The 21,479-nt window shown below is 32.9% G+C and overlaps 3 protein-coding genes across 4 annotated transcripts; 2 read left to right on the top strand and 1 right to left on the bottom strand.

Moving 5' to 3' along the window:
• Window positions 1–2,489: 2,489 nt before the first annotated feature.
• On the bottom strand, window positions 2,490–5,188 carry LOC146951916 (histone deacetylase complex subunit). 2 transcript variants are annotated; one of them, XM_085756420.1, is made up of 6 exons: window positions 4,834–5,188; window positions 3,957–4,083; window positions 3,722–3,861; window positions 3,551–3,613; window positions 3,403–3,471; window positions 2,490–2,918 (listed from the first exon to the last, which is right to left on the bottom strand). In XM_085756420.1, exons 1-6 carry the CDS (start codon window positions 5,038–5,040, stop codon window positions 2,844–2,846), a joined length of 681 nt encoding a protein of 226 aa, XP_085612546.1. In that variant the 5' UTR covers window positions 5,041–5,188; the 3' UTR covers window positions 2,490–2,843. The 2 variants fall into 2 exon arrangements, with proteins under 2 accessions (XP_085612546.1, XP_085612553.1); XM_085756427.1 differs by having other exon boundaries at window positions 3,551–3,610.
• An 8,518-nt stretch (window positions 5,189–13,706) lies between these two features.
• On the top strand, window positions 13,707–17,713 carry LOC146951915 (Methyltransferase MT-A70 family protein). Its single transcript, XM_085756411.1, has 9 exons — window positions 13,707–14,086; window positions 14,378–14,594; window positions 15,275–15,417; window positions 15,537–15,570; window positions 15,937–16,012; window positions 16,450–16,627; window positions 16,716–16,805; window positions 16,913–17,012; window positions 17,125–17,713. Exons 1-9 carry the CDS (start codon window positions 13,805–13,807, stop codon window positions 17,271–17,273), a joined length of 1,269 nt encoding a protein of 422 aa, XP_085612537.1. The 5' UTR covers window positions 13,707–13,804; the 3' UTR covers window positions 17,274–17,713.
• A 1,891-nt stretch (window positions 17,714–19,604) lies between these two features.
• On the top strand, window positions 19,605–21,395 carry LOC146951914 (protein BRASSINAZOLE-RESISTANT 1-like). Its single transcript, XM_085756399.1, has 2 exons — window positions 19,605–19,855; window positions 20,441–21,395. Exons 1-2 carry the CDS (start codon window positions 19,616–19,618, stop codon window positions 20,948–20,950), a joined length of 750 nt encoding a protein of 249 aa, XP_085612525.1. The 5' UTR covers window positions 19,605–19,615; the 3' UTR covers window positions 20,951–21,395.
• Window positions 21,396–21,479: the final 84 nt, after the last annotated feature.

Genomic DNA, 21,479 nt, shown 5'->3' with positions numbered 1-21,479 from the left:
CACTATCATTATCAAATCCCAATTACTAAACTTGCATGGAGTATAATTTAGGGACCAATTTCTCTTTTAATCATCAATTTTAGGTGCAATTTGCACATACGTGTTAAATTTAAAGGAGTTTTTTTTTTTTTTTTTGTATACTTCAAGGTGGGTGAGGTAAGTAAAATCGAGCAAAAATGTTATTTTTTTTCAAAAAAAACATGCAAATGCCCTCTATAACATGGCATAATCTTTGAAACATGTGGCAGTATCATGCGGATAATTAACAGTCACGTCACGTCACGTCATAATCTCAAACGGTGAAAACTAACGGATGGATTAAAGTGACGTTTAAAAAATGGAAAATGCTAACAAGTGTCCTAAGGGCATTGTTTAAGCATCTAAAAATAACAATTTTTGCATTGAAAATTATACGGTTATGACTTTGACAAATGTTCAACTTATATTTTCAAGACATAATTTCCTTTTATGTGTTTCTTAAACAATATCCTTAGGACACTTGTTAGCGATCAGGGCTATTTTCTGCAAATTTTATTCACTAGTTTTTATTTTATTTTATTCAAAGTTCAAACAAAGGAAGAGCTAAGCAAATGTATTGTCTAATGGGACCCGTTTTGATCTTAATATCCACCGGATTTTGACTCACATGAACATCACGAGCTTGGCCCACTGTGTTGGATATTTTCTTTGTTTTTTTATAGAGACTTTGTTGCATATTTTTGTTTCAGTGTCCAGTGTAATTATATCGCATTCATTCGTACCATTAACGCTAATCTCTTCCACAAAGATTAATTGACATCATTACCGCATTATAAAACCCATATCCATAGACCATAGCTTTCCATTTTCATATTTATTTTTTCTGCACGTGCCTCTTGTTATGTCTCCAAATTTTAAGCTTTCGCTTCTTAAATTTGGACGTGGCTACCGTTCTTTTTTGCCATAGGTTAGGACAATAATTCAAAACTACTACTCCCTCCGTTTCAAAATATAAGCAAAATTCATTTTTTAGGTTCATTCATTTAATGATGTATGTGGTCCATATTATGAACCACATACATCATTAAATGAATGAACCTAAAAAGTGAATTTTGCTTATATTTTGAAACGGAGGGAGTATACCATTATTTATAGGAAAATGTTAACCAGTGCCCCCGGGTACTGGTTAAGGAAGCAAATGTAATAGTTTTTGTATTGGAAATTGTGTAATCAATTTCTTAAAAGTCAAAAAGTGTTACTTTTAATTCAAATTTTTCTTTTTTGGATTCCATAACCAGTGCTACGGGACACCGGTTAACAGGACCCTTATTTATAAAAGTAAACAATTAAGGGTTTTCTATCATGTGCAAATTTGCACATGTTAAGAAGTTTAAAATAGTAAATTTGTATTGTAACTTGTGCATTTTATATTAAATGTGTAACTTTTCAATAAATAATTGTTGTTTTTCAATTAAAGGTTGGTACTTTTAGTTTCCTTAACATGTGCAATATTGCACATGTTAGACAAACCCAACAAGTAAAAGGAAACTACTTATTACTACTTTTATTAAACGAGCATATACTCCCTCATTGCAACCCCTCCTCTCCATATATGGATATATAAATTGAATGCAAGTTTCAAAGACAATTGCCATCAATAATTTGAACGTTTGAATTAGAACTTGCTTGAAAAGAGGTTTATGCAGCTGGCAACAGCTGGTAATCCGGTTTCTGGATAAAAAACAATAATTGCTACTTTGAAAAAATCTTGTACTTTAAAATTATAGGACTTTGATATGACATGCTTTTACTTTACTTATTTTCCACCGTTGCTATAGACTAAAAAGTATTTAATTGAATTGAAAATACACCCACTACTTATAATTTATCGTTTTTAATGCCAATGTCCACTCCAACTATATAGTATATACTATGTGTGTCCGCTCCAACTTCGCATGTATATTTGGTTCCCCTTCCAGAGGATCAGAATTGATTGATCCTGGAGCTATAGAATTGATTTGAAGGTGTTTTCACACAAATTTATATTTAAAATTCACATCCAAGAATATAACCAAAATCAATTCTGTAGAATCAATTATATCAAAAGTAATTCTCCCATCGCACAATCAAACACAAACTGTGTATTGTAAAAATACCAAAATAGCGTTGAAAAATCAGTGAACTAGAAGCTTTTAAAATTCACGGTGGAAGAATTCTTAATTCACGGTCGCAGCTGCCCCCACCAAACACATTCTATGACTAATAGATAAACAAATATTTAAGCCAATTCCCTGTTGATTTACTGGCAAATTTGTTTCTTAAAACTAGTTTATCCAGATATGACTATAATAAAACGGTTTATCCCTATGAACCACGCGTGTCAGACACCGACACAACACAACACACGTAATTTCATTCAATTTATTTATGTTTTTCAAATGCTAACCGGTGTTGACAGCAAAGTGTGTCCATGCGTCGATGCACAAACCAATTCCACACTACACAATTCATTCATGAGAATAAACAAGGTTAGAAGAAAGAGATATACACATTCACAAGTCTGAGGAAACCCACTTCCCATGTGAGCAGCAAGTACATTATAATCAAAAGCTAAAGGAATCCTTAAAACATCCCTGAAGATTCAAGTCACAAGGTAGCCTATCTACATAAAAACTAGGTGATGCTACAAAAGAGTCATTCTATATATAACCTCTTAATCAACCTACTACTAATTGAGATCCGAAAGATACTACTTAGTAATGCTAAATATATTACATGGTACCAAGGGAAGTGGATATTCATATTAGACATCATTATCTTTGTTAGCATTAGAAAATATCTGCATCTCGCAAAGCTCTGCTTGATCATTTGCACATAGTCCTCCTAAGCCTCTTTGCAGCTTTGACAAATCCTCTAATAACTTGCAACTCATCCATTTGCTTCATAAACAAAACAAAACAAAACATAACATAATTTCAGACAATCATATTAACAAAATACTTGTCTTACATCAAACTTGAAGCTCTGATTCATAATTCAAGACAGTTTGTAGAGTCATGTTTCTAACATAGACATATTGCAACTTTTGCAAGAAACCATTTGAAAATATTTAATTTTGAGGAATTCAGTAAATTCTTTTACTAGGGGGGAGATTGGAATGGATTTGGATTGCCTGCAGACACAATCTCATGCAGTCTAATCAGCACATCAGTGATTGCTGGATCAAATATTAGACGTAGCAAAATGCGAGCAAACCAAAGGTTCACCAATGTGTCGACTTTGTGAATGTGTGTAATTTGTGACCACGAGGAATCCAAATCTGATTGGAACCACATACAGTGTTCAACCAAATAACATTGTTACAGGAACTGATCAATTACTAACAAAACATAAACAAAGATCCTAATGCAAACAATAATGTACCTGCGACATGAAATGCCTCTGAACAACATCTACGAGCTGCTCTTTCGATGGGTTTGGAACAGCATCCACCTGCATACCCAATTTTGATGTTTAAGCTTACTTTCCACGCAACAGCAACCAAAAAAGATACGTCAAATAACTTGCTTACCAGATTGAAGTGTCGCCAATATCTCCACAATGCAGACATTTCCAATTTGCTCAAGTCAACCTTCTACACGATATTTTCAATAGTTGAATCATCAACAAATTAATTTTCTAATATATAAAAGAGTAAAAGAAAATTCATTAGAGAAGAGAAAAAATAGTCAAGTATATATACCGTCCACCCCTGAGGCATAGAAATTGACCCCTTGGACTGTGAATCAACAGAGAAGGATCTGCTCATGCTCCTGTGAGATGATCCTAATGATCTAAGCATTCTTGGCCTTGATCTGTAGGACTTTTGTGTGTCATCTGATGCTGAGAAATCAAACAAAGCACAAACAAAATCAGCAATCGGGAAAATCAAAAGGAAGAGAAACACTTACACAGCAACATCCCAAATTGAAACTCACCCATATCTGATCCATGCCAGATGGTATTTTCAAATTCAAGGTCATCGTCTTCCTCGAGACCGGTTGGTGGTTCAATCACACTAAGAGCATTCCTCTGCAGCTTCACTTCAATACCATTGGTAAGAACCTGCACATTTTTCATGAAACAAAGTTAAAATAACCATACATGCAACAATTGTATGAAACTCTTAGACATCACATAAAAAATTTATTGTATCTAAAAAAATAAAATTGATTCAGTTCCAAATAAAATATGAAAAAAACTTGTGACTGAAAAAAAGAGTTATAATCAAAGCATGCATGTAGCTAAAACAAACAATCTGAGATTAAACATCAACATAAGTTGAAAAAAAATCATCAAGTGAAGATTTTTACTCTTTAAAATAGGAAAATTTGAATAAAATTGGCAAAATTCAAGTTCATAATAAATATCTCATTTAACAAAAAAAAAATATATTACCAAAACCAAAAAGTGAGTTGCAAAGATCATATACAAATTTCCATTGACCATCAAAATTCAAAATCAAGCAAAATACACAACAAATCATTAAAAATGAAATTCAAAACACCAGATCCATAAATAAATTAAGCTCCATTCAAATTACAAAAACCAAAAATCCAATTTTTTTTCCACAACAATAACCCAATACTTAAAAATGTATAATTTAGTAGTGTCCCAAATGAATTGAGCAATTGAAGTGATAAAAAAAAATATCTTCAAAGTGTAAAAAATTAAAAATCACACATTGCTTTGAGTAATTTATCATAAACATTTCAAACATTAATACAAAAAAAAAAACACATTATCAAAACAAAATTATAAAAAGAAAAAACCAATTTTGATGATAAAAAAAATGAAATTGATTGAGAAAATTACCAGCCAATGCCAACCACCAAGACCAACAGCTTTCTTAACAACACCACGAAGACCAACAAGAACCGATTTAGTACGGTTATTTCCAGTAACAACAACTTTGGTATGACGAGGAAGCACAGAAAGTTCTTCTTCACTACTATCTCCAACAAAGCTTTGAAAATGTTGTGAAAATCCACCATTCACTGAACTTTCCATTGCTTCCAACATTTTCAATCAATGAAAACAAAAAAAAAATCAAAACTTTGAAGGAAAAAATAACTAGTTATAGATCGAAACTGTGATCATGGTAGTGATGATCATGCATTGAGGGAGAGAGAAAAATATGAAGCGAGAGAGAAAGAGAATGAAGAGGAGTGGTGGGTGGATAGAGGAGAGAGAGAAGAAAAATGGGTTAGTGAGAGACAGTGCAGAGGAGAGAGAGTGTTGGTATGAATCCGACGAGAGAGAAAGAACGAATGGGGGAGTGACACGTATGAAGGAGAGGTTGATATCTTCAATCATGTACGTAGAGTTGAGTAGAGTGAGAGAGAATACATGATGTAATGGCCCCACTAAGCAGGTTTTTGGTTTGGAGGAGTTACTCAATTACTTAAGTTGACCTATTGACTTTCCTATGTTTCTTTGTTTGTTTGTTCTTTGCCTCCTAATACCTATATGCCAATATTCCCCTTCACTTTTCTAATATATTTTTTTTCTTCAATTATTAGTAATTTATTTATTTCTTAATGAAATTATACTATTGTTTCTCCATGAACAAACAAAAAGTATTTAATGAGTATGAGGTGTAATTTTTATGTCGATGATATAATCTATGGTTGACTGGTCGTACATTTTTTTCTTCAAATATATGATGTGTTTTACAAAAGACACTTTGATGTTAAAGTAAGGTGGTGGTGCCAACGGACAACGAGTGAATATTGTGTAAATGAGGTGATTATGCTTAGATGTAAGACCCTTGTTCATAATGATGTATTCTGATAATGCGCTTCTTATTGTGTCTATCTTTGATTCTCAAATATTGTTTGGTTTGTTATGAATATAATCGACTTTGTTCAGAGTAACGTAATTTGATATAGATAGGGGCTCTTATTTGATGGTTCGTTTGGCGCCTAAGGCAATGGAGCATGTTGGTACCCAGTGCTTTCCTGACGTGAAACGCAGTGGTTCTTAAAGACAGTGCAAGAGATGTAATCATGGATTGCATGTCAATATGAGGCGTGATGTTTCTTGAGATGGTGCAGGAGGTACAATCATGTGTTGCACCACACTTTGAGGCGAGGTGGGCAACTCAAACTGACATGTTTTTTGTACTCTTTATTGGGTTTGATCAGTATTTTCTTAGTGGGTTTCATTGTTGGAGCGCTAATTGGATCGAGCCCTTGAGGCTCGTACCATTACAACTATTAAATTAAGATCATCTTTTTATATTCGTTAGAGCTATCAAAATGGATCGGACTTATGAACTGGTCCATTAGCCCATGATTTTCCACAGGCTTTATTTAAAAAAAAGCTGAAAGAAAAAACAGTTGGTCAATCTTTATAATACAATGTTGAGATGAGTTGAGTTGCGGCGATTCATTGTTGTCAAGGCAAGTCTTAAGATTTTAAAGTGTTTACGGAAACATACTTATCAAAGAGATCATCATATAGCAACAAAGTTTTTTTTATCAAATCAATAGTAAATGTTGAACTCACAAATTTACGAAGTATGGATAAACTTCTAACAAATTGAATTAATCGTGGTTGCTTTTTCTTTAAGAATTTGATTTTAGAACAATTTGTTTTGAGTAGTGCTGGCAACACCCTCTTTTGAACACCCTATCTAACACTCATTCTCTAATTAGGTTAAATCAATGTGAGTCCTATGTTTTAGAAATGGAACTCATATTAAACCAAGGAACAAACATTAATTTCATCCGATTAGAGAGTAAATGTTTAAGAGAGTGTTGATAGTATTTCTCGTGTGTTTCATAATTTTAAAAATATTTGATGTACTAAGTATACCATTTTCTCACCCAATTCGGCATCTGTAATATTGCAATATTAATTTTGCTCGTTGTCATTTTTATTTTGAAAGTATTTTGCTCGTTATCATGTTAAACGATAATTACCACTTGCATTATATATGGGAAATATGAGTATATCCAAAGTCCATCCAAAGAAAAACGTAAACTATTGCTTAAAATGTAAATTTAGAAAACTAAAAAAAGTATAAATCACATGCTAAACTTTAAGTGGGAAAGTTATTGAATTAGTGTGAAAATATTCAGACTTGGGACTAAGGACGATAAAACAGTGACAGAAAGTTTATTGAAGTACAGTAAAAAAATTATTCTTATTCAAATTTACTCATTAATTAAGATCACCTAAGCTCAATACGCAAACATTTTAACTAAGATCACCTAAGCCTAATGTTAGTACTCAAAACATGCAATGCAAAGACACATTGATATAAATAAAGGTCCATTAACTTGGTCAAATAATCTACTAATCTGATGTTTCAACTCTAGCTTTATGCATATTATTGTATTTACGCTATTACTTGAGTTGTATTTACATTCTGCAGGACATAATGTCAACTTTCTAATACTAAATAAGTACTGCCAAATTGTTTGTTAATCCAACTAATTTATACTGTACACCTAGAGACAGATGAATAAAATATGTATCACACGTTATTGTTATTTAACTTTGGGTGCGCACACGCTATTATATTTTCAGCTGTTGTTGCACCGAAAAATATATAATTAAGTGGATGTCCGTTGAAATGTGTTAAAGAGTATTCATGGATGCTGATCAAATATCCATCAAATTCATTTAAAATACAGATAAATAAATCATTTAAAATAAATATTAACACTCATCTATTTTTATCTTAAAATTAAATCCAAACTATCTTCTTTTCTCTGTTGACAAAATCAAAACTCTCTTATAAACATGAACTAATAAACAAACGCAGACCCATAAGTATTAGAATACGATGATAAGTTGTCTCTTTCAATTTAATCAAAAAATTTGAATTCGAATCAAACTTTAAAAATTTAGCAGTGTTAATTCTCTTGCTAAAAGAGAGTTTTAATATTCATTTTAATTTTTTTGTCTAGTAGGCTATTGGTTGGAGCACACATTTAAATGTGAAGAAATTAGATCTCTGAGATTAGAACCCCGACCCTGATATAAATTATATAATGGATGTGTTTGGTAACACAAAAAAGCTAGCTTATAGCTTGTTGGACAAGCTTATAAGCTTGTTTTGATAAAATAAGATGTGTTTGGTAAAAAGCTTTTTTCATTAGCTTATAGCGTTTTTTGAAAAGCTATTTCAAGTAGCTTTTGAGCTTTTAACTTTTAACTTTTTATATTTTCTTCCAATTTTAACCTTTTATTTATTTTATTTTGTTGTTTTTAATTAAAAAAACTAACCACTTTCTAATATAACCGCTCACGTTCCTCTTAAAAAAACAAAACAAAAAAAACTGCTCACGTTTTAGCATTCAGCATGGCTTTTTAATTTTTCTTGTTCAATTTTTTTTTACCTTACTCTTAATTCATACAATAAATAATTATATATAAAATTTACCATAAATAATGAAGCAAGTTTAGTTAAATAAAATTTATAAAAAAGTTTTGTTAAATAAAAAGTGTCAATTAAATTCAGAAATATATTTATCATTTTAGAGATTAAAATAATTTGAAATAAATTTAAATATTTAAAAAGAAAAACATTAAGTAATAAAAATTATATGAGTTATAAAAAAAATTAAACAAACATGTCCTTTTATGTCATTTTATATTTATCAGCCACTTCAGCAGCTAATTTTACCAAACACTTTTAATTTTAATAAGTTAACTTTTCAGCTATAAGCTACCAGCTATCAACCTTTTAATTTTAATAAGTTAACTTTTCAGCTATAAGCTACCAGCTATCAACCATCAGCTATAAGTTAGCTTTTCAGCTATCAACTATCTTATCAGCTATCGGTTAACTTATAACTTATTTTTACCAAACACACCCAATGTCTCTTACTAATTGAATTAAACTCGCGGTCACGGAAACATATCCATTTTAATTTTATTCCATTAGAAATATTAATTTTGCATCTTTCCAACATAATTTTTTAATTTTGCAGATATATATGTTAAAAAATACAAACACAAAGTGACAACCGAAATTCATGGAAAAGGGTCCCATGGGTACAGAAAGATGTACCTTGTTGTTGTCTTTGTTCTATACAACAGTCAACACTGGAAATTTCCATCTCTTGCAGTTGGAGAAAAAACAAAACATAAAATCAAATTCATCTATTTATTTTATTATCTAATCTAATTTAATTATCCTAACCCCACCCATGAAAAAGAAGAATATCCTAACCCCACAAAAACAGACTCTCTACGATTCCCGCCAAATTTACTATACCTTCACATGGTTTTCCCGCGACAGAGGAACAACATTAGCCGTCGATTCTTAACAGCTATTGTCACCGTTAGATTAGATTATTTAGGCGCAGCCATCAAATATTTTTGCAATAAAATGGGTATCTGAACACCAACAAAGACAAAGCATGTGCAATGATTATGCTTTATTTTTTTATATGTATGTATGCAATGATCATGATTTTTATATAATTGAGATTGAGAATAATTGACCAGGAAGGGATTTTAACCTTTTTGGACAAAAAAATTGATTTTTCATTAGAGTTAATGTAAAATTAACGTAAACTAGTGTGCATGTCCCATTTTATAAAAAGTGCAAGTATAGTTTGTGATTTTTTAGAGTAAACAGATAATTTCGTCACTAGAATTGTTACGCGTCTATTAAAATGATATATTCGTTAAATTCAATTGTTATAGAGAGCATGATGTGTTAGTTAAATGATGATATGACATTTGATCTATGCTCCATATTACGGTGACGTTTAACCTGGGAATGGACTCTTTTTTCCCACCATGGGAAAGTGTCCTTTTCCCTGCCACCTGTAGGTTGGTTACCTGCACTTAAAAAAAAAACAAAAAATGTAAAATCAATTTTTTAATATTGTTTCTTCTTTCTCCACCACTCCCCTCAATTACTATTGTCAACCAGAAAATCATATTGTTTTTTTAACATCATTTTATTCTTCTACATCCAAAATTACGATGGTTCTCAAATACTATGCTTCTCAAAATACGATGCTTCTTCTTCACAGTTAATCTATCTTCTCTTTTTCTTCATTGCTGAGACACTTTTCATCAAAAACCTTTCCTCAATCACTCCTAATCTTAAACGATTTAGCATTTAAAACAGAATATATGTCGATTCTGATTGAAATTTCAAAAAAATTGGGGATAATTTATACACGGATCTGTCACCTCTTTTGCATATGAATTGGGTTTTATTTTCAATTGGGATTAGTTTATAAAGAAAGATCCATCCACTTTTAAAAAAATCTTGAAGGTTGAAAGATCCATTCATTCTACGTACAGTGAAGTGAAGCAATTTCAAGCAAAGGAGTTTTTCAGCATTTTTTCGATTGAAATAGTTGTTTATCAGAGAAATAATTTTTAACCATTTTAAAAATAAAAAAAATCGCTTGAAATTATAAAGAAATAATTTTTCACCATTTTTTTGTGTTATGTTTGCTCTAGTTAGAAAATTGTTAATCAGAGACTGAAATAATTTAGCTTGAATTGTTGAATCAGTCTTAGTGTTTTACATATTTGTTTAACATCAACTGGGTTGTTTTGGGTATAAGCTGAGATACATCTATCTCCATTAAAGCTCAAGTTGTTGGTGCAGTTGATAGATAAAGTTTAATTTGTGAGATGTAGTAGTACAATTTCCAGGAATATTATGTTAATTATTTGTGCAAAAATCAGGAACAAAGCCATATGTTGATTTATTATGGATTACAATGTGCAGAAGGGATTCTGATGAAATTATGAAAGAAGGAATCGAATAATTATTTGAGAATGAAGAAGTTTTTTTTTTTTATATTTCAAAAAAAAGAAGTTTTTTTTTTCTGAAAGGAAGAATGAAGAAGCTTGAATGTTGTTCTGGGAGATACAAAGTCACGTGAAGAAAAAACAAAAGAAAAACAATAAGGCCCATTAATTCATACAAACAAAAAACAAAACAAATGCTATATTATTATTAATTAATTGGTGGGGCCGGAATTTTTCTTACACAATGACCAACAACAAGTTGCAACAATTACCACTTCTTCCATCTCAGCCATCCAATTAAAATACAATTAAATCTATGGCTATAAAGGACACTTTCCCATCATGTGAAAAAAGAGTCCTTTCCCATACTAAACGTCACCCCATATTACAATCACGTCTTTAGGAACGAAAATGTCATGCCACATTGTAAAACCCAATCCCATCAAACAATAGGTGCTACTATTCATGGACGCCTCATTTGAACCCATTATTTAACGAGATAAATATCACAACCCTTTAACTCTCATTGCCAATTGAGTAGGAACAAATAGATCACATCTACATATTGCTAAGTTTTTTTTGTCTACAGACAGAGTGACAAACAACACCTGAAAACTTATACACATAGAATTTAGTTCGAATATGGGTAACTATAGAAAATGTCAAGCCTAAAAATTTCAGTATTATAACAGTTGACTTAGATCTTATAGACATCACTACTGAAATTTGGTTAAGGTGAAAAAAAATATTGGAAAGTTATTCCTAGCATTTTATCCACAACTTTATCACGGATAGATGGAAGAAGTATTTCCACAACTTATTTAATGAAGGATATGAGATCTTACCAGACTCTAACAGGTTAGACATCAGAGAGGAAGACCGGAACTATAACTATTATCGTCGGATTCAGGAGCACGAGGTGAAAGAAGCGTTGAAAAGGATGAGTAATGGCAAGGCAGTTGGGTCGGACAACCTATCGAAGTGTGGAAAAGTCTTGGCGATAGAGGAATTGGGTGGCTCACAAAACTTTTCAACGAGATTATGAGGACGAAGAAAATGTCAGACGAGTGGAGAAGAAGCACCTTAATTCCAATCTATAAGAACAAGGGGGATATACAAGATTGCGCGAATTATAGGGGAATTAAGCTAATGAGTCATACCATGAAGTTATGGGAAAGGGTAATTGAGCGAAGACTAAGAAAAGAGACTCACATTACGGATAACCAATTTGGTTTTATGCCTGGGAGGTCGACTATGGAAGCGATCTACTTCGACGCATGATGGAGCGATACCGGACGGATAAAAAAGACTTGCACTTAGTTTTCATTGATTTGGAGAAGATGTATGATAGAGTACCTAGAGAGATTTTGTGGAAAGCCCTGGAGAAGAAAGAGGTGAGGATTGCCTATATTAGAGCTATCCAGGATATGTATGAGGGGGCTTCGACTAGTGTGAGGACACAGGATGGGGATACTGGAGATTTTCCCATAATAATAGGACTGCACCAAGGGTCGACCCTAAGTCCTTATCTTTTTACTTTAGTTTTGGATGTACTGACGAAACACATCCAAGAGTTAGCACCCAGATGTATGCTTTTTGCAGATGATGTAGTCTTGCTTGGTGAGTCGAGGGAGGAGTTAAACGAGAGGCTAGAGACTTGGAGGCAAGCCTTAGAAGCGTATGGTTTCCGCCTGAGTAGAAGCAAGACGGAGTACATGGAATGTAACTTCAGTAAAAGGAGAAATGGGTCTACCTTAGAGGTGAAAGTTGGAGATCATATCATACCCCAAGTTACACGGTTTAGATATCTTGGGTCCATAGTACAAAATGACGGAGAAATAGAAGCTGATGTACATCATCGTATTCAAGCTGGGTGGGTGAAGTGGAGAAGAGCCTCAGGTGTTTTATGCGATAAGAAAGTACCACTTAAGCTGAAATGAAAATTCTATCGGACAGCAGTCAGACCGGCAATGTTGTATGGTACAGAGTGTTGGGCGGTTAAGAGCCAACACGAGAGTAAAGTAAGCGTAGCGGAGATGAGGATGTTGCGTTGGATGAGTGGTAAGACTAGACATGATAGGATTAGGAATGACATCATTAGAGAGAGAGTGGGGGTAGCACCTATAGTAGAAAAGTGGTAGAAAATAGGCTTAGATGGTTTGGACATGTAGAGAGAAGACCCGTAGACGCCGTGGTAAGAAGAGTAGATCAAATGGAGGAGAGTCAGGTTAAAAGAGGTAGAGGAAGACCTAAGAAAACCATTAGAGAAACCATTAGAAAAGATTTAGAGGTCAATGAGTTGGATCTAAATATGGTCTTTGATAGAACATTATGGCGTCATTTGATTCATGTAGCCGACCCCACTTAGTGGGATAAGACTTGGTTGTTGTTGTTGTTGTTGTTGTTGTTGTTGTTGTTGTATTCCTAGCATTTTATCCAACAAACTCTAGTGAAAATTGTTATGTTGGAGACGAGAGTGATGTGGAGTCCACTCAAACTATCACGTCGTTAGTTAAGATGAGATGTCATATTCTATACTTATTTTTTGTTATCATATATAAAGTTTTTGCCACCGTATACCGGTGATTAGTCTTCGTCGAATAACTTATACTAGTGATACTTATAAGATGAGTTTTTGCCTCCCAACCCAAGTTTCTCCACACATCATAACCAAATTTGAATCTATAATTGTTACAAATCCCTTATTAATTGAGAGAAGAAACTAAAGTCATAAATAATCTGAGGAGCTAAATTATCTATTCAATATTCACTTAATTTTTTTCTATGAATTAGGGTCAGTTTGGATTGATTTATTTTCGTCTTAGCGAAGCCTAGAATAAGTAATTGTAATTTAATAAAAAAAAAAAATAACTGTAATATTGTTTGGATGAAAACATTATAGTCTCTCTATCCTAAATTATAAGTCGATTTAGGAAACGCAATTTCAATTCAATTTACTCATCCAAACGTAAAATAACTTATCCAACATAAACTCATTTGCACCAGCACCAGCAGAGTTGTGAGCAGTGGAGGTAACAACAACTAACAAATGGAAGACTCACAGAAGCTATCGTTATTCCACAAATCAGGTATATACCAATTCTCCAATTCAAACACAGTTTTCATCGATCCAGTACGCATTCTAAATCGTTCCTACAACCGCTTCACTGTTTCTCCATCCACCTACTATCCTCGTTTCTTCAAATCCCTAACCCCCAAAACCACGGTTCCTTCTTCTCCCACTAAACGCAAACGGAAAAAACGAAAGCGGAGTTCGGAAGAATCTCGACCGTTGAATGATAGAGAACAAATTGCACTTCAACGCCATCAGGTTTTTTTTTTTTTTTTTTTTTTTATTTTATTTTGATAATTTTCAACTAAATTGTAACCTAACATTTTACTCTGTTGTATTTTGAACAATGATGCACCGACACAGACACAATACCATTACCAATGCTGACACGTGGACACTTATGTTAGTTGAAAAAATGAATTAATTGAATGTAATCACATGTGTAAGTGTCTTGTAGGTGTCGAGCACTGACACATGCAAGAGACTGTATTCGATTAGACGTGTTGTGCTTCAGAGATTTTGAGTTAACTATTATTGTGTTTAGTGTAGGAATTGAGGCCTTTGTTGATGAAAGCACATGAGTGTTTGTTGAAATCGAATGAACTTTTGGGTGCTCTGAAAGATTTGAGAAGTGAAAGTGATTCTTGTTGCTTGAAAGAGAAGTGTGAGGGTGGTGAACAATGTTTTGTTGAACTGGGACAGCAAGTGCCCGATCTTGTTGTTACGCTAAATTTACGTATCCGTGACACTGATAAGGACTTGGAAGGTGTGATTTTTTCATTCTCCCAGAATGATCTTATTATTGATGTTCATTTAATTTAGTATATTGTTTTTTAGGATTTGATTGGATATTTAATCATAGGTGAATGGAATAGAACCGAATAGAACACAATTCTTAAAGAATATTTGCAGTTAATAATTTCTGAAGTGTATGAAATTATATTAAGATTAGAATTAGAATTTAGTAATATATACTTACACAGTAAGTCTCAATCGTGTTTCACCTTTTTAAGCAGTAATATCATGATAAAGAATTGGAGGAATATTTTAGTTTTATCATTATCAGTGTAAAATTATTGAGCTCTTGAGATTATTTTCAAATTGGAAGAAGAATGAGTAATTGATCATGCATTGGATGCTATTTGATGGAATATATTTTAGTGGGGTTCTTACCATTTTATCATGTTTTAACAATCAAAACAATGACAAAGAATGTCACTATTCATATATGTTCTCTGTTCTGTACTTTATCATCTATATGAACGCAGGCTAAGACTTGCAATCAAGGGTTTTTAGTATTTCCGTTTAGATATTTGTCTGTGTTGCTACCAAATAGATTTAGTTTCTAAATTGTTAATACATTGCTGGACTAGTCATTACTTAGATTGTGTGTAGTTGCTGGTGTAGGAAATCTTACTGTGCTAATGTAAGTCTTTGACTTTTCAGATTCCCCAAATGTGCAATACTGTGAGCAAAGGTCGATACTACCAGTATTCAATAATTTTGTTGTTAATGACACTGAAGATGACGCGGTGGCTGAGATTTTGAACAATCATTATATAATGCCTCGAGAGAGCTGCTTTTACATGGTATGTTAAAACAACCATGATAAATTCTGGGATGTGTTTACTTTACATTAGACTGTTTCTGTTGTTTATTAAGCTATCATGGAGTGTATCTTAACATATTTTATTTTCATTTATGGAAGTCAGATCTGGGACAGATTCGCAATCTCATTCCCGGTAATGGTTCATACATAACTCAAATTTTATTTCTTGTTATATGCCGTGGTTCTTCATCATATCTGTGGTTGTCATTAATATAAAAATTTAAGTGTTTGTTTTTATGCAACAATCACCTTCATAAAAGAATTGGCATCCTTTTTACTTATTAATAATATTTCTAATTATGTTCATTTCTTATCACCGAATAATTCTCCTTAAAAGTTGCATGACATGTGAATTGGGGTTGTCTTGAATGTTGGCTAAATCAAATAATGTTGATATGTGGCATTTCTTAAAATATAAAGAACTTGTTTGTGTTTAGCTGGTCAAGTATGGGGCTATTTTATTTCATATTTTATTGAGATTTTTAATGAATTTATGCAGCTCACACTGATTGTGGTTTCAACCTTATAATGGTGGATCCGCCTTGGGAAAATGCTAGTGCTCATCAGAAATCAAGGTGACGAATAAGATTTGTACTATGGCTTCCTGATGTAGTATAAAACAATTTGGCATACCATATATTGTCTGATTAAAGAGACTTTCATGTGACATAATTTTTACTTGTATTGACTTTATAGACCTGCATCTCTTATATCTTTATTGTTCAGATATACCTTTCTCTCGCAAACTTATTGAGAGGTTGAAGCTTTTTCTTTAATTTGTATTTTCACTCTTTTTTGGGGGGTGGAGGGGAAGCTCATAGCATGAAAATGAACGGAATGTTATTTAATTAGTTTTGAAGACATATTTCAGTATTCAATGATACTGTAAATGGAAATAGCTGTGCAACTCACTGATGAACTTTATAGCTGTTACTCAGTTTAAACTGGTTGGGAAATGGGGCTTATTTGAAATAAATCTAAGATATGGTGTATTGGTGTGTCATCTATGTAGGTATTCAACCTTGCCCAATAGGTACTTTTTATCCCTTCCTATTAAGCAACTTACTCACACCGAAGGTGCCCTTGTAGCATTATGGGTAACCAATAGAGAGAAGCTACGTAGTTTTGTCGAGAAAGAGCTTTTTGCAGCGTGGGGGGTCAGCTATGCTGCAAGTTTTCATTGGTTGAAGGTGGCTTGTTGTAACTCCCATTTGCTTTCCATACAAGTGTTTGATGTCATTTCAAATTCCAATCTCTTGTACTTGTTGTCTATTGCAGGTGAAAGCAAATGGGTCCTTGATTGGTGATTTAGATCTCTTCCATCATAGGCCATATGAAAGCCTAATTTTGGGATACAGTCCTGGGAAGGTTAGGCCTTGTAATGTTTTACTAATCGGCCTTCTAAGTTCCAACTATCGGTTTTTCTCTCACTTCTTTTCTTATATCTCTCACTTGTGGTGTATGGTATTTTCTAGGTAAAAAATTCTGATAACCAATCAAAATTTAAGCCTTTGAAGGATGATCATGTGATTATGAGCATTCCTGGGGATTACTCAAGAAAACCTCCAATTGCAGGTATTGTTGTCTGGATTAATATGTTGTCTTTTCTCTTAAACAAAACACTAGTTATAATGAAGTAGTCGGCACACAATTTAACGCTGAAGTTTCTTCGTACTGGTGTGGTCAGATTTATTACAGGAGTATATTCCTGGGGTCAAGCCTCCCCGATGTGTTGAGCTATTTGCTAGAGAAATTATGGCTGGATGTGTTGCTTGGGGGAATGAACCACTCCACTTTCAAGATTCTAGATATTTTGTCAAAAAGATGGCTAGCTAATTCTTTAAAAAGGAGATCACTGCCTGATGATAGTTTATGCCTTATGGTCATCTCTGAATTTTCAGTCTATTTTAAATTGTCTTTTAACTTTTTTTTCCTTCCCGGATTAACTATAGTTGGAATTTTGAATGGTTAGTGCAGTTGGAATTTTCCTTCCCGGATTAACTATAGTTGGAATTTTGAATGGTTAGTGCAGTCGGTCCATCTGAATCTTTAGGTAGAGATTGGAAGACCCAAATTGCTAGTTTGACAAATTAGGAAGTCAGACTCTCAATCAACGTCGAGATCATTGACTTCAGAGAGTAGAGAGTGTGTTTTCACAATTTTTTTTTTATTTCTTTCTGTGGGTAAGTGAAGAAACAAAGATATAGCAAGTGATGCCCTGCTTCTACTGGGAGAGTTTAGTTTTAAGTTCTGATATATGTTGTACTTATTTTCAATTTTCAATTTTCAATTAGGGCATCCTGGAAAACTGCGTTGGTATGATTTTGTTTCTATGTCTTATTTTTTTGGTGGTGACCGAGGTTCGAACCCCAGACCTTGCATATTTTATGCATTGTTTCAATGTCTAATATGGTAAAACAAAACGTTTGTGCACAGAAAAAAAGGCTTCAATTTTTAAAACACTGCCAAAAAGATAGGAAAGCAAAATAAATTATCTCATAAAAAAGGGCTTTGGATTTTTTTTGCTTCTTTTATACAGACATCCCGTTCCGCCTGATTGCTCATTTTATTGCGCTAATACGTATAAATTACGAATAATACTTTTTATGAAATTTTGATTAAAATTATACGTATAGATAATAAGATATTTTGTATTTCATATTGTAACAAATTATATTTATCTTTACATTGATACTAACAATATAACGAATATATGATAAATTCTTATCTTGTTGAATGACCTTTTGTCAAAAAAAATCTTGTTGAATGACCCTAATAAAATAGTATTCTTATAATCAAATTTGTTTAGAGATATAATTAGAAGTGAAAAAAGCAACCAAAAACCATGTATTTCTTTTATATTTATAGTATATCTAAATATAGATTACAAGAAGAAAAAAAACTTCAGTCTTGAGATATTTTCCATTTAAATGAAAACAGTGATTTAGTTTTTTTTTTGTACGAGAAGCAATAATTAATTTAATTATTAAAAAAAATTCATTTAAATTAATACATTTATTAATTAAAATAATTTATTTAACTAATTTTTTTTTATAAATTTAACTAATATTTTATGAACAGCTAAAATATGAATTTACTCACGTCCATGAATTAGGTAAATGCTTACTCTACACTTATTCCTATATATATTTACTCACAATTTATATTATTTTGTCGCAAAAAGTAAAATAAAATGAAAACCATTTGTAATGAGCGTCAAATTAGAAAGGAAAAAATAAATACAATAACCATACTTTCGTTTATCATATACCATTATATCACAATAGAAATGCTAGGTCACTGGAACAAAAGAGATCTGATTGCATTAGGAACAAAAAAAAAAAAATGAAATGCTAGGTCACCATTCTCTTTTTTATTTGAACGATTATCAATATTTAGTTTTGGGCCAATTTTCAGTAGATAATTTTTTTTTTTTAAGGAAATTTTCAGTAGATAATTAACCCCCACCCCCCCCCCCCCCCCCCACACACACACACGAATCTTAAAGAGCACTCCCATTTAATTTATGAGCAATGCTATATCTCTAGAAAAATAACATCAAGAATTCTTCAAGAATAAAGAGTAGCCAATCACAATGCACTATTTGCCACAATTCAAGGAGGTGTGGCTGAAAAATAGGAAGTGGACAAATAAATCATCCAATTAAAATTTGCCAACTGTGTCTTGAAAAATTCTTGAAGCTATTTTTCTTGAGAAGTAGCATTTTCCTTAATTTATATATCTAAATGGAAGAAAACAATGTTTTGTCTGAATTTACTCATCCAAATGCGAGAAAAAAATGAATTTTTTCCATCTAAAATGGTAAAACTAGTTCTCATGATTAGGTTATCCAATAAGTAGTTCACGTGACATACAAGGCCTCAATGCATCATATCCCTCACTCTAGTCGGGTCCACTTCATCACTGATCAATCACAACCGTCCAAATTTTACCAACTCTCATTTTACCTATTTTGTGCATGATAATAAACGTGAACATCAGTCTCGTAATCATTAGCCTAACTGCTCCCTATTACCATTCCCAACCTTGAAGTTGAAATGGAAGGAGCGCGTGGAAAAAGTGCATTCCTCGTAACTAGTGAACTTGTCACTCTAGCCTTTATAGTTTAAATGACGTGATACATACAACTCGCGTGTTCTCATTCTCACTCTTACACAATGGCTTCCGACACAGAAACTTCAACAAAAAGAATTCGGAGGAAGCCATCGTGGAAGGAGAAAGAGAAAAATATGATGAGAGAAAGAAGAAGGAGAGCCATAACATCAAAGATATTCGATGGACTTCGAGCTCAAAGGAGCTACAATTTATCGAAGCATTGTGACAACAACGAGGTCCTCAAAGCTCTTTGTGCAGAAGCTGGTTGGTCGGTCGAAGAAGACGGAACCACCTATCGCAAGGTAACTTAGAATTTTTGTTTTGCTCCTCTTTGTTTCTTTGTTACTTGCTCAATATGCCTATAACTATCCATTTATACTACATTATTGTTCTTCTAACATAATTATCTGATCTTTTGGTTGCACTTTAATTATGTGAAACCGATACTTTTCATATGTAATTAGATCTAGCGAAGAAAAATGAAAATCATGTGTAACCAAAAGATCTTAGTCATCAGATTATGAAAAATGAAAATCTGACACTATGATTTTAGCATCATAAAATTGACCTTGATGCATGCTTGTGTAATTAACTTCCATGAAGAAAATCAATTGGTATGTTAGTTTTTTCTTATTTGTCATTGTTCGAATCATAGTCTTTTTGACCACTTCAACTTCTTTAACCTTTAGTTCAAAACAACTATGTTGCTGATATAAATTAAAAGTAATGTTGACACGCTCCACATTTCAAATGCACACTATTACATCAAACATGCTGTGTTTAGATTTTCCTACCTTATTTGCAACATTAGTGTACATTATTTGAGTAAGATTAGTGTAACATTATGCAATGTAAATTTGACTGTGATTGTTGTTTTTTGTGAATAGGGTTACAATCCTCCACTAAACAATGATGCAGGCACCTCTTTCTCTTATTCCCAAAATCCATGTCCCATTTGTCCATCTTTTCCAACTTCAATTCCTTCATACCAATTCACTCCTCAGCCTTTTCCTCCTTTGTGGATATCAAACAGTGCTCCTGTTACACCTCCTCTCTACTCACCAACATCAATAAGCCTTACACCAATTCCAGCATGGGACTCCATTTCCAATGAATCTATGGCATTTTCCAATTACCCTTTTGCTGCATCTTCTACCCCTGCTAGCCCAACGAACCCAAGCCTTCATACTCCAATCAAGTTCCATCCTTTTGCACAATCTCCATTTGCAGTGCCAACCTCTTCATCTTTCAATGCTGTGGCTGATAACTCAATCAGTGAGATGACAAGTTCAAAAATGCTTGGGGTGCAAGTAAAGCCTTGGGTTGATGAAAAAATTCATGATGAGGGATTGGATGATTTGGAACTCACTCTTGGAACTGGGAAAGGAAAGATTTAGGCTGCATTGTGAACTTTTGCATCATTTGTGTTATGTGAGAATGAGACAAGATTGTTTGCTGGTTTTTGTTGTTTGTCCAACTTGTTTTGGGTATATTTTTTGTGTGTATGCATGGATGATTTATTTATTTGTTTTTTGTTTTTTTAATTCTGGAAATGAGACAATTCATGATTGAGTGGGGGATCAGTTTGTCGTTTGCTTCTTTTTGTGATTCTTCTAAAATGTTTGTTTGAAACAACTTATTGGTTTTTCAGGACACATGCATTTGAAAGGGTGTTTTGCTGATCCGGCTCCTATGCGGTAAAGAATTCGCTATATAATCACAGTCGAAACATCATAAGTTGTTCGATTAAGAACAAATGGTCTAGATTCAAACTCAGTATTTAGAATTATAAAATTAAAATAAGCATTTTTCTTCCTTCAAAAAAAAAAATAAAAAAAAAAAGCATTTTTCTTATCTTGGTCAAACAACCATCAATGATCAATGTCCTAACTGCGTGGATGCGTTGCACTCCCTCTCTTTTTTTCA

The sequence above is a fragment of the Medicago sativa genome, chromosome 1 (genome assembly GCF_051527215.1).
Source record: "Medicago sativa cultivar Bolivia chromosome 1, Bolivia_mono, whole genome shotgun sequence".
Taxonomy (NCBI): domain Eukaryota; kingdom Viridiplantae; phylum Streptophyta; class Magnoliopsida; order Fabales; family Fabaceae; genus Medicago; species Medicago sativa.
This window is presented reverse-complemented; position numbering and strand designations above follow the sequence as displayed.